The sequence below is a fragment of the Callithrix jacchus genome, chromosome 7 (genome assembly GCF_049354715.1).
Source record: "Callithrix jacchus isolate 240 chromosome 7, calJac240_pri, whole genome shotgun sequence".
In the NCBI taxonomy this organism is placed as follows: domain Eukaryota; kingdom Metazoa; phylum Chordata; class Mammalia; order Primates; family Cebidae; genus Callithrix; species Callithrix jacchus.
In genome coordinates, this window is record NC_133508.1 from 154,387,826 (window position 1) to 154,399,481 (window position 11,656).

General features: G+C 42.2%; 1 protein-coding gene across 2 annotated transcripts in view; it reads left to right on the forward strand.

Moving 5' to 3' along the window:
- Positions 1-11,656, forward strand: part of ATP1A1 (ATPase Na+/K+ transporting subunit alpha 1) — a 31,649-nt gene that overhangs the window by 9,771 nt on the left and 10,222 nt on the right. Inside the window, exons 2-12 of one of the 2 annotated variants that reach the window (XM_002751282.7) lie at positions 1,213-1,323; positions 2,005-2,064; positions 4,927-5,130; positions 5,740-5,853; positions 6,236-6,370; positions 6,491-6,608; positions 7,028-7,296; positions 7,796-7,994; positions 8,339-8,448; positions 10,385-10,519; positions 11,059-11,251. In XM_002751282.7, the coding sequence (XP_002751328.1) occupies positions 1,213-1,323; positions 2,005-2,064; positions 4,927-5,130; positions 5,740-5,853; positions 6,236-6,370; positions 6,491-6,608; positions 7,028-7,296; positions 7,796-7,994; positions 8,339-8,448; positions 10,385-10,519; positions 11,059-11,251 (1,648 nt within the window). Of the gene's footprint in view, positions 1-1,212; positions 1,324-2,004; positions 2,065-4,926; positions 5,131-5,739; positions 5,854-6,235; positions 6,371-6,490; positions 6,609-7,027; positions 7,297-7,795; positions 7,995-8,338; positions 8,449-10,382; positions 10,520-11,058; positions 11,252-11,656 lie in introns of those variants that run through there. The other variant, XM_078332847.1, reaches the window with a different exon arrangement.

Sequence of the window (11,656 nt, forward strand, 5' to 3'; positions counted from 1 at the left end):
AAATTGTTCCAGTTTTCAAGAGGCGTAGGTGGATCCTGTGAATTATGTGGTAATGCACATGCTTTTCCTACATCCTGCTTATGTCAAAACATTTCCAGAGACTTTCATTTTGGAGGTTTTATTTTCAGGCTACAGAATGGGGTGGGGGCTCCCTTTTTTATCTGTTATGGAAAGAATTTTAAGGAGTCTTAGGGTGACTTTTTTTTTTTGAGATGGAGTTTTGCTCTTGTTAACCAGGCTGGAGTGCAATGGCGCGATCTCGGCTCACCGCAGCCTCTGCCTCTTGGGTTCAGGCAATTCTCCTGCCTCAGCCTCCTGAGTAGCTGGGATTACAGGCACACACCACCGTGCCCAGCTAATTTTTTTTTTTGTATTATTAGTAGAGACGGGGTTTCACCATGTTGACCGGGATGGTCTCGAACCTCGTGATCCACCCGCCTCGGTCTCCCAAAGTGCTGGGATTACAGGCTTGAGCCACCGCGCCTGCCCTAGGGTAACTTTTTAATATGAGAAGCTGGAAAAGGTCCGTGCTCTTATGTGAACACTGAAGATATTTAAATTTGATATGTAATAATGTCTTTGCAAATCAAAGAACGTAAACAGTATCAAAGTAACTAGCATTTAGATGTATTATATCATTTAATTCTTAAAAATACAAAAAAGTTGGCACTCCTCTTTATCTCCACGCTATGGAAGAGGAAATTGAAATGTAGGAGTCAGTAACTTGCCTGAGGATACATTGCTGGTAAGCGGTGAAGCCCAGCATTTTAACTCAAGCCTGTCTGATGAAGAATGCAGACTCATAAGCACAGTAAGTTAATAATGCAAAGTTAGTTTCATTCTTTCAGTAGGGAAGATGGAAAGCCGCAGAATAGGGATTTTGGTAACAAAAATCTCCTCATTAACCCCAAATGGAAGTGGCACTGGCAAGGCCATTCTGAAGCCTACCACTAGTGTCAGAAGCATTAAGACTTTCCCAGTGGTCTTAATGCTCTTGGATGGAGATGATGTGTCTTGAGATAATGTATTATTAGTAGATTGCTTTGCATATGTAGCGTGCAATATAAGGGCATACGTTTTTGTGACTATTATCGTAATGACTATTCCAAATTTTGGCTACCCTAAAAACTACCAAAATCCCCTACTCCAGTATTTTCAGTTTCAGATGAGGCACGTAATTCACAGCCTCACTTTTCCCACATTGTCCTGCAGGTTGGACGTGATAAATATGAACCTGCAGCTGTTTCGGAACAAGGTGATAAGAAGGGCAAAAAGGTCAAAAAAGAAAGGGACATGGATGAACTGAAGAAAGAAGTTTCTATGGTAAGTACTAGGAGGAATGTTGTATTCCATCCTTATTAAAAATTCATTGTATCCTATCTCTTGGATTATACACTTACCCCCAAGCCTCACTGTATTCTTCAGCCAGGTAATTATATTAAAAGAGATCATAGCAGTTATACAGATCTCATGTAATTGTAGAGGTTACTGTCGAACATTTTCTTTTTTAAAAGCTGTTAGAGGGTTGGAAGGTTACTCAGTCACTCTGGCATAAGCAGAAATCAACAGAAGGAACTGGGGTTGATATCACGAGTCTTTGCTTTTCTCTGGGTTGTATCAAACATTGGGAAATTCAGTCTCTCCAGGCTATGGAAGCTTCCAAGACTTACCCTGCCTGGAACCAACCTGGTCATCAGGGAAGGCAGATAAGGTTTTACTAGATCCCTGAGAGCTGCTGGGTTTCTCTGAAGTGTTGTGGCAAGTGGTGATGGGCCACTGTCACTCAGCTTTAGCCATTCTCCAGCGAAGAGCTAGCTGTCATGACAGCTGTGTGGTTGCGAAGCCACGAAGTGACGGGGAAAAGTATACCAGCTTCTGCACTGAAGAAAACATCTGCACTTGGTTTATTCAGTCTCATGATCGTAATGAGTAATGCTGATTTTTTGGGGGTCATTTTTTGTACTACAGTGTTTAACTATTTCCTTTGTTTCCGTTTTCCCTTAGGATGATCATAAACTTAGCCTTGATGAACTTCATCGTAAATATGGAACAGACTTGAGCCGGGTATGTTCTAGTTTGAAAGCTGTTGTATAGAATCCTAGTTTTCCCTATTATGTTTTTTTCTTACTTGTATTTTCTGTCATTTTCTTACTGGTGCCTCTGAGGTTAGACGTGTATTACATACAGATATATATATATATCAAAATATAAATATATATCAAAATGTATGTAATACACAGGTCTAACCTCAGAGGCACCAGTAAGAAAATGACACACACCATCTGTGTATCTACTATGTGGCATGCACAGAGCTTGGGCTTTTATATCCTACTGTTTTCTTTTCCCTGAAAACGTCCCTGATGTTTAAAAAAAAGAAAAAAATCCCTGATGTTATTTTCCCTATTTTATAGTAGTTGAGAGCCAGTAAGTGGGAGCCGAAGACTTGCAGTTGGCTTCAAAGCTATGCTTATGCCTTGACCTTTTGATGATAAATTTCCCCTATATTTTTCTACATGGGTTAAATTGAGGTGAATATTTCACCTAGTTGAATCTTCAACAGTTCACATTTTTGCACTTTTCCCAGCTAGCCCATTGCAGTGTGTTACGATTATACTATCATTTGTTTACTTTATCATTTATTTGGAAACTGTTTTGCACAAAATTTAAAGAAAGCTTTTCGTAAAATAGGCATTGTGTATCTTATTATTAAGAGGATTTTGATATATATATATATATATATATATATATATATGTATATGTATTTTTTTTTTTTTTTTTTTTTTTATGAGACGGAGTTTCGCTCTTGTTACCCAGGCTGGAGTGCAATGGCGCAATCTCGGCTCACCGCAACCTCCGCCTCCTGGGTTCAGGCAATTCTCCTGCCTCAGCCTCCTGAGTAGCTGGGATTACAGGCATGCACCACCATGCCCAGCTAAATTTTGTATTTTTAGTAGAGACGGGGTTTCACCATGTTGACCAGGATGGTCTCGATCTCTTGACCTCGTGATCAACCCACCTCGGCCTCCCAAAGTGCTGGGATTACAGGCGTGAGCCACCATGCCCGGCCTGGATTTTGATATTAAATGTGTAACAAATGTAATAAAAGTAAATAGTCTAGGGGTGTCTTCTTTCCAGGTAATCACTGAAAAGTCTGGGAATAACTTGAATAACAAGCGAATATGTAGTGTTTTTTTCAGTAAGGCATCAAAAGCCATGGATACTGTGGTGTTCTGATAAATATTGGTTTTTGTCCACAGTTTCTGGTTCATAACTCCCATAGCCCTTATTACAGTCTTTTGTTATAGGGATGGGTGTGGTAGACCTCAGGCTTCAGGAAACAGAATCTCTCTCCCCTGTCCTTTCACCTGCCCCAAGGCAGGACTCTAATCTTGTTCCACCTTTCTGATTTTCCAGGTAGATAGTGTTGGAATTGAATTGGAGGAAACCTTGGTGATGGGGAGAAACCGCCACACCTTTGGTCACAGAAGTCATATTCTGTGTTGTTTGTTGTGATGTAAAAGTAGAGAAGAGGCCCGGTGGGGGCAGTGGATCACCTGAGGTCAGGAGTTCAAGACCACCTGACCAACATGGCGAAACCATGTCTCTACTGAAGATACAAAATTAGCTAGCTGGGCGTGGTGGTGCATGCCTGTAATCCCAGCTCCTCACTATGCTGAGGCAGAATTGTTTGAACCCAGGAGGGAGGTTGCAGTGAGCTGAGAGTGCACTCCATTGCGCTGAAGCCTGGGCAACAAGAACTAAACTCCGTCTCAAAAAAAGAGAATAGAGAAGAATGTGGCTTGAAAGTGTTTTTCTTGACGCAGTTACTCTAAGGTCCAAGAGGAGGCCTCGACTTGACTCAGAACAACATGCCGCAGTGACTGTGCTCACTGTGCCAGGCAGTCTCCAGCCCCTTCACATGTATCATCTCACTTAAGTTTTTATTAGAGTCTTATAAAGTGTGCTCTCTCTGACCTATGCCCATTACTCAAATGCTGTGGGTCTATTTCCTTACTTGTAAAATGAGGTTAATAATGCCTAAAAAGGATTGTCATGAGAATTGAACAAGTTAATGAAATCACTGAATTTAGTGCCTAGCATGTAGATTAGCACTCAAATGCTTGGTAACGTGAGCACAGAATACAGATAAATAGATACTCTAGACAAAACTATTTTCTTTTGTTTAGCTTGGTATTTTGATAGTATAAAAATGATCCTAATTTTCCTCTCTTAATGAGAGCCTATATCTAATTGTCTGCTGTCAGTGGATCTTGGGTTTAAGGCCCATTAGAAAAACAGCAGGCTTTAGTAGAGTGGGTTTTTCGGGTGAACACCTTTCTGTCCCCAGGTTTCCTGGGAGTTGGCTAATGCACTTGGAGGTGAGCGCTTCCCTGCCAGACAAGCAAAGAATCAAGCTGTATATTTAAAACTTGGCTGTTAACCCAGCAGATTTCCACAGGAAGTTCTTTCTCCTTTGATGTTTGGAGAGGGTTTTTTTTCCCCTCTCCAATTGACAGAATCAATACACAGAAAACTCAAAGCTCTTAATTTGCAAAACGGAATGGTTTTGTGAAAATAGATATATTTTTGGTAGAAATACAATTTGGCATGAATCCATTGATCTAAAACTTCGAAGAAACCAGGCTGGATTCAAGTTTATTGATGGGTCAATTTGAAGAGTTTGAATCTGGGTGTTACGGTTTCCTTGGGAAATGTAGGCAATTGTTTGCCTGAACCCTGTTGGAGCTGGCTCGTCAGAGAACTATTCATGGAGGAATTTGCTAGGTTTTACCTTGGCTCTCCAGCTTGGGACATTTGGTTTCTTCCTTAAATCCTTGCTGCAGCTGTCCAGCTATCAGATAAGTATATTGGCTTGTAAATGCTCGTACGATTTGCCTTATTTATTTATATTCTTCTGCTTCTCAGGGCTTAACATCTGCTCGAGCAGCTGAGATCCTGGCGCGAGATGGTCCCAACGCCCTCACTCCCCCTCCCACTACTCCTGAATGGATCAAATTTTGTCGGCAGCTCTTTGGGGGGTTCTCAATGTTACTGTGGATTGGAGCAATTCTTTGTTTCTTGGCTTATAGCATCCAAGCTGCTACAGAAGAGGAACCTCAAAACGATAATGTGAGTTGTGTCATTCAGCGTGTGGATTTGTAGTACACATCAGGTTTCTTCTCTGTCTTGTCTCCCACTGATTCTCAATTACCACTCATTGCTTGATAGTTACGAACACTGGAGAATAGTGTCAGCAGCTGTTGCCTTCAAGACCCATCCTTTTTTTTTCCAGTTCCTCTTTCTACCACCCACGTGTAGATGCTCTTACAAGTGGGAAGCCCACCTGCATGTACTGCTGAGCAGGCAGCCCTGTCAGGCCCCTGCCGCCACCCACTGGATGGCAGAGCACAGCTTTTACTGTTGGCACAGTCACCTGTCTGGAAATGCTGGTGGCCATTCTTCAAAATCCACAAGTTGGTTGAAAAACATTTTGTTTCATAGATGGATCTAGAACATTTCCAAACGTCCAGTTAGTGATCAGGTGTTGGTGTGGCTGACTCCATTTCTGACCCTTCCTGTGTGGTCTCTGGAAGGATAAATAGGAAAACATGAGTTCCATATTTCTGAAACCTTGATTTCTCTATTGAAAAATCTGTTTTTTATTCAGTCAAAAAATGAATTGAATGTCCCTAATTCTTGCGTAGAGCCATCGGCCTTAACTTTTCTTTTCCCTTCCAGCTGTACCTGGGTGTGGTGCTATCAGCCGTTGTCATTATAACTGGTTGCTTCTCCTACTATCAGGAAGCTAAAAGTTCAAAGATTATGGAATCCTTCAAAAACATGGTCCCTCAGGTACCAGATGCTTTGTCCTTCTCCAAGCTTGTCAGCCTGTGACTTAGTGGGAATTTAAGGCTTTCCCAGTATTAATATGACTCCATCAGAGAGATGGATGTCTTCTAGCCCACCCAAAACCACCTCTTTTCCTTCTACCCCAAAAAAGTGGCAGCTTTTCTTTGGAAGGTAAACTCTGAATGCAGGCATACCATGTAACAGCAATCTCTCTTAAACTGGAAAGCAAGTTTTTGTAACCTGCATAAATAAAAGAGTGAATCATATCTTTGTTGTGTATTGAGATAATTAGGATTGTAGACCATTTTTAACTTGATTTTCTTGTTTTGGACATTACCCTCTCCTTGTTGGTATACTAACGGTATAAATGGTTTCCTTTCCAAAGCAAGCCCTTGTGATTCGAAATGGTGAGAAAATGAGCATAAATGCCGAGGAGGTTGTGGTTGGGGATCTGGTAGAAGTGAAAGGAGGAGACCGAATTCCTGCTGACCTCAGAATCATATCTGCAAATGGCTGCAAGGTGGATATTTTAACAAAGCTCATAGCTCTGCTGTTTGGGCAGTGCGAGTTGAGGGGGTACAGTACCCCATGATGAGGCTGATAGAGTCACATGACATTTTCCTTTCTTTCTCACATACAGGTGGATAACTCCTCACTCACTGGTGAATCAGAACCCCAGACGAGGTCTCCAGATTTCACAAATGAAAACCCCCTGGAGACTAGGAACATTGCCTTCTTTTCAACCAATTGTGTTGAAGGTAGGCCATTTTTTGGCACTTAGAACATGGTGTGGTATTTCTCTCGGGCATTAACATAAACAAAACCATAGGCACAATCTTGCGTTTTGTTGGCTCCATTTCTGACAACAGTGTCGAGCACAGAGCAGAGGTGTCTTCCATGCTGGCAGGAAACCTGGTGGCTATTTCCCTTCCCTCCACCCTGCCTCTTCTCTCAACACCACCAGCCTGGCATGGGTGTTGGAGCTGCTGTCCTGTGAATGGGTTGAAGTCCCTTTGACAAACAGCATATACAGCCAAAGAGCTGGCCCTTAAAGAGTGTGCTGTTGTCAGGTCAACTTTTTTTTTTTTTTTAAGCCATGCTATGTAATTGTGTAAAATCTGTGGCTTCTTTCAGGTTAGATAAAATTAGGTACAGTTCTCCCCCCCTTCTTTTAAAGGCACCGCACGTGGTATTGTTGTCTACACTGGGGATCGCACTGTGATGGGAAGAATTGCCACACTTGCTTCTGGGCTCGAAGGAGGCCAGACCCCCATTGCTGCAGAAATTGAACATTTTATCCACATCATCACGGGTGTGGCTGTGTTCCTGGGTGTGTCTTTCTTCATTCTTTCTCTCATCCTTGAGTACACCTGGCTTGAGGCTGTCATCTTCCTCATCGGTATCATCGTAGCCAATGTGCCAGAAGGTTTGCTGGCCACTGTCACGGTAAGAGGCAGGTGATGGTCACCCTGACTCAGATCATCTTGCGTGATTGTTAAACTTGTCTGCTATCCTATTCTAAGGGATCGCCAACTTGTATTTTATTCTGCATGTTTAATAGTTTTTCTTCAGAGCCATATGACATGGTGAGTTTTGACAGTGAGAAAACCTCAGCATGTGTTTATACATAAGATAATAACCCCAAAGCATACATTTTGCTTTTAAATTATCCTGTGATCCAGAACAGTGCAGAGGAGAAAGGAGAACTTGGGATCCAGTGGGGGATAGACTGTGGTAGGATCCTGTTATTTTTCTTAATAGATTGCTTTTCTGGAAGGAAGGAGAAGCCTCATGTATGGGTTCCCCTTATTATTTCTTCAGACTTCAGAAGAAGGTTGGGGAGATTTAATTTTAGACAAACTTCTTCCACATTAGGGTGTAGGAAGAATTTGTGTAGAATCCTAATCTGGTCGAATGAAGTAATAATTTTCCTAATATTTTTTAGGTCTGTCTGACACTTACTGCCAAACGCATGGCGAGGAAGAACTGCTTAGTGAAGAACTTAGAAGCTGTGGAGACCTTGGGGTCCACATCCACCATCTGCTCGGATAAAACTGGAACTCTGACTCAGAACCGGATGACAGTGGCCCACATGTGGTTTGACAATCAAATCCATGAAGCTGATACGACAGAGAATCAGAGTGGTAAGGCCAGGGCTGTCACACACCTCAGCCACCTGCTGGCTTCGCTTGCTTCTTTTAAGAAATCGCATGAAATTTGTTTTTTAAGCTCATGGCAGTTTTTTTTTTTAAACATTTAGTAATGAGTCGAGGGTATGAAATATTGATTTTTTTTTTTTGCATGTTGGTAGAAACTTTAAATTGCCCTACAAACCTGATTGAAGAACGCCTAAAACATGATTGGTTTCATTAATTGGGAAATGAGATGTGTCACTGCAGATTTCTATGGGACTTTAATAGGAGAACTGAGAACATAGCATTTGAGGTTAATGCATTATTTTCCTGTTGTGTTTTCTTGCCTCCATCAGGTGTCTCTTTTGACAAGACTTCAGCTACCTGGCTTGCTCTGTCCAGAATTGCAGGTCTTTGTAACAGGGCAGTGTTTCAGGCTAACCAGGAAAACCTACCTATTCTTAAGGTATGCTCAGGAGTTAACTGATGAGTTGCCTTTTGGAGGGGTGTAGACAGCACATGAGAACTGCCATTTGAGTGTTAAAAGTAGCACATTACCTTTGCGGTGTGTGTGACCGTTCACTGTAGGACAACTGGAGCCATCTGTATGGTACTTTCCTGTGTGTACCTTCCATTGTGTTGCCTGTAGATCTCGATGTATTATAGGACCCCCTGCTCCATGGAGGTTGATTAAAAAGGGAAGATGCAGTAAAAATCTGACCAGAGTGGGATGGGAGGAGAGTCTTCATTGGTAAAAAACCTAATTCATCTGCTTTTATTACTCTTGAGTTTATATGGTCACCTAACCTAGTGGACAGTGAGAGCTGAGGGCTGAGGGCTGTAGTGACTCCATAATCGTCTTTGCATATTAGGATACAGTAGATTCCAGTAAATCCTTTAAGCCATTTATTTTCCTGAAATAGCTCAGCTTATCTTATCTTATTGGTTCTTAGCTTGTTTACTAATGATGTAAAAATAAGCTCCAGGCCAAAATAAGCTCAGCTTCAGCCTGTGGAATTCTGATGCAGTTGAAGTGACTGCGGTTTTACTGTGCTGCCCAAGTGAAGATGCAGTCTCAGAAGGATCGTGAATTTGTGTAAAGTCCCGGAGGAGGAGGGGGCTGTGTGAGGCTCTCTGGGCCCCACGTTCTCTGTGAAGCTGCCTGTAGTAGTTGTGGGTGTCCACTAAGTTGCCAAAGGGAAAATGGCTTGGATGTAACTCAGATGCTTTCTGGGGTGAGGACACAGTTCATTTATTCTGCAGAGGTTTTCTTGGCATTGAATCGATGTTCATTTGAGGGTGATGTTGTTTATCTTGGGGATAAAACTTGAGATAAGTGTTTCATGGTTTTCTTTATCTCAAAGTGGAAATGTTCTAGGCTTTGAGCAACAGGTCCCAAAAGTACCAAATCTTTCCTGACTTAAAAACCGCAGAAAGGTAGCAGAAGCTGTATTCTGAGTACTTCCAGAGTGGGGCCATGCTGGCGGTGTCATTACTAAAAGTGAGGAGGAAGCGGCAGCTCTAGTCTGCTTTTATTAAAGTAGCTGGCTTTGATTTAAAATGACCCCCACTTATTTGTTTTTTGTTTCTTTCCAAACCTGGCCAACTTTCTTGCTCTGTGGAGCTGCAATACTTGTGAGCATTAATTTGTTCATCTGCATATGCAGCCTTACATGTTACCATTCTAAAAGGTTCTATGTAAAAGTTGTTTACAAGTGAAAATGCCTTCAGTATGTCAAAATACAAGTGTGTCATCGTGTATCACAGAAAATATGTGTATCACCTGAAGCGTGCGCTTTAACTAAAATGTTACCTGGTCAGATTTTATTACTGTTCAGCTGGTAACAGCCTCAGTTCACGTCCTTCAGGCCAGTTATGTTTAGAATGTAAAGTCCTCTACCTTGCCCTTGACACAGGCAGTTTGTCTCCAGTCCTGAGACCCTAAGGCATTTTTTAAATAAATTCTAGGGTAATGAAAGGTGCTATAAACGTTTAGTCTCTCACTTGGTATTTTCGGATAAATAACCAGAAATAGGTAGTTGGGAGTAGCATTGGCTTTGAGACTTTTCACTAGGCCAGGGGAAGATAAAAAGAGACTGGAGTCGGTTGGAAGGGTGTGCTACACCTCTGCTAGGGAAGGTGACACCTTCCCACACCCTTCTTTCCCTAGAAGCTGCTGTGTGGCAGGAAAGGAGGTTGGGGTTTGAGTCCGAAGTGCTGTGAACAGCAGTGGTCTGGGCTAGAGGGACTCCTGTCCCACTTGACACCACTGCTTCCTTCTTGCCTGTCCTCTGCTATGTTGGACAAGAGTGGAATGTGTCTTTGGTTATTTTTCCTGTTTTTCAATGATGCGTCAGTGAAATTTTTTTGAGATAATTTACAGATGATGTGTCTGTTCACAGCGGGCAGTTGCGGGAGATGCTTCTGAGTCAGCGCTCTTAAAATGCATCGAGCTGTGCTGTGGTTCTGTGAAGGAGATGAGAGAAAGATACGCCAAAATCGTCGAGATACCCTTCAACTCCACCAACAAGTACCAGGTCTGAAGATCAGTGGGCACTCAGAGGGCGAGGGCACGCTGGAGGACAAAGAAGGCGGGGGGTACATGAACAGGAAGAGAAAATATTCTCCCTTTGGAGTTTTATAAGCTTTAGCTTTAAATTTTACCCTTGATTACACACAGACTGTCATAATTTAGTTGAATATCAGCAGGATAAATGAAGCCTCTTAAAAAACACTATTGAGCCCTTTGGAATACTTGTGGTTTGGGGCCTGTGGAGAGAGGCCTGGAGGTATGTGTGCGAGAGTGTGCCCCAATCCCTGTGTCCTGAAATTTTGTGTGTGTGTGTTTTTTTTTTAATGTGAACAAGTGTCAGGAATTTATGAATACATCATAGTGCTCTTTATTTTTTCTGTAGCATTCAAAGTATGTTACGAGTATAAGATACTTCAGAGTTCAGAAATAAGGGATCTTGGGTCTTTTAGAGCAATTATTAAATAGTAAGTGAAGCTTCGTTTTCCACTGTGGATTGCCACACATCCAACCATCCAATGTTTACATCTCAACAATCCTTCACAGTTGTCCATTCATAAGAACCCCAACACCTCGGAGCCCCGACACCTGTTGGTGATGAAGGGTGCCCCAGAAAGGATCCTAGACCGTTGCAGCTCTATCCTCCTCCATGGCAAGGAGCAGCCCCTTGATGAGGAGCTGAAAGATGCCTTTCAGAATGCCTACTTGGAGCTGGGGGGCCTCGGAGAACGAGTCTTAGGTACGCAGATAACCTGGTAACAAAGCACCTGGGCATGTTTCTGTCAAGTAACCTAGTTTGGTAGACAGTTAACGAGTGATCCCATGTAACCTCTATGACTTGTCGACCTTCCTGTACATCTTTCTGGGGCAATCCTCCTACTTGTTTATTTGCCCCCTATTATTTTGAAAACAGTAAGTGCTGGAGAAATGTTCAGTGTGTTGGGCTGTGGGAATTGTCCTGACGGTTCACTTCTGACTTGTACCTAGACGTTTGGTCTCACGCTAGTCACTTCTGTTTGTTTGTTTTTTAAAAACAAAAAAAATGGTGGAAGATCTTATCTAACCTTTGTTGCTATGAACATGAACAATAAGCTTAAGTAAATTAAAGTTAATTAGTGTGTCTAAGTTAGACATAATTAGTTCC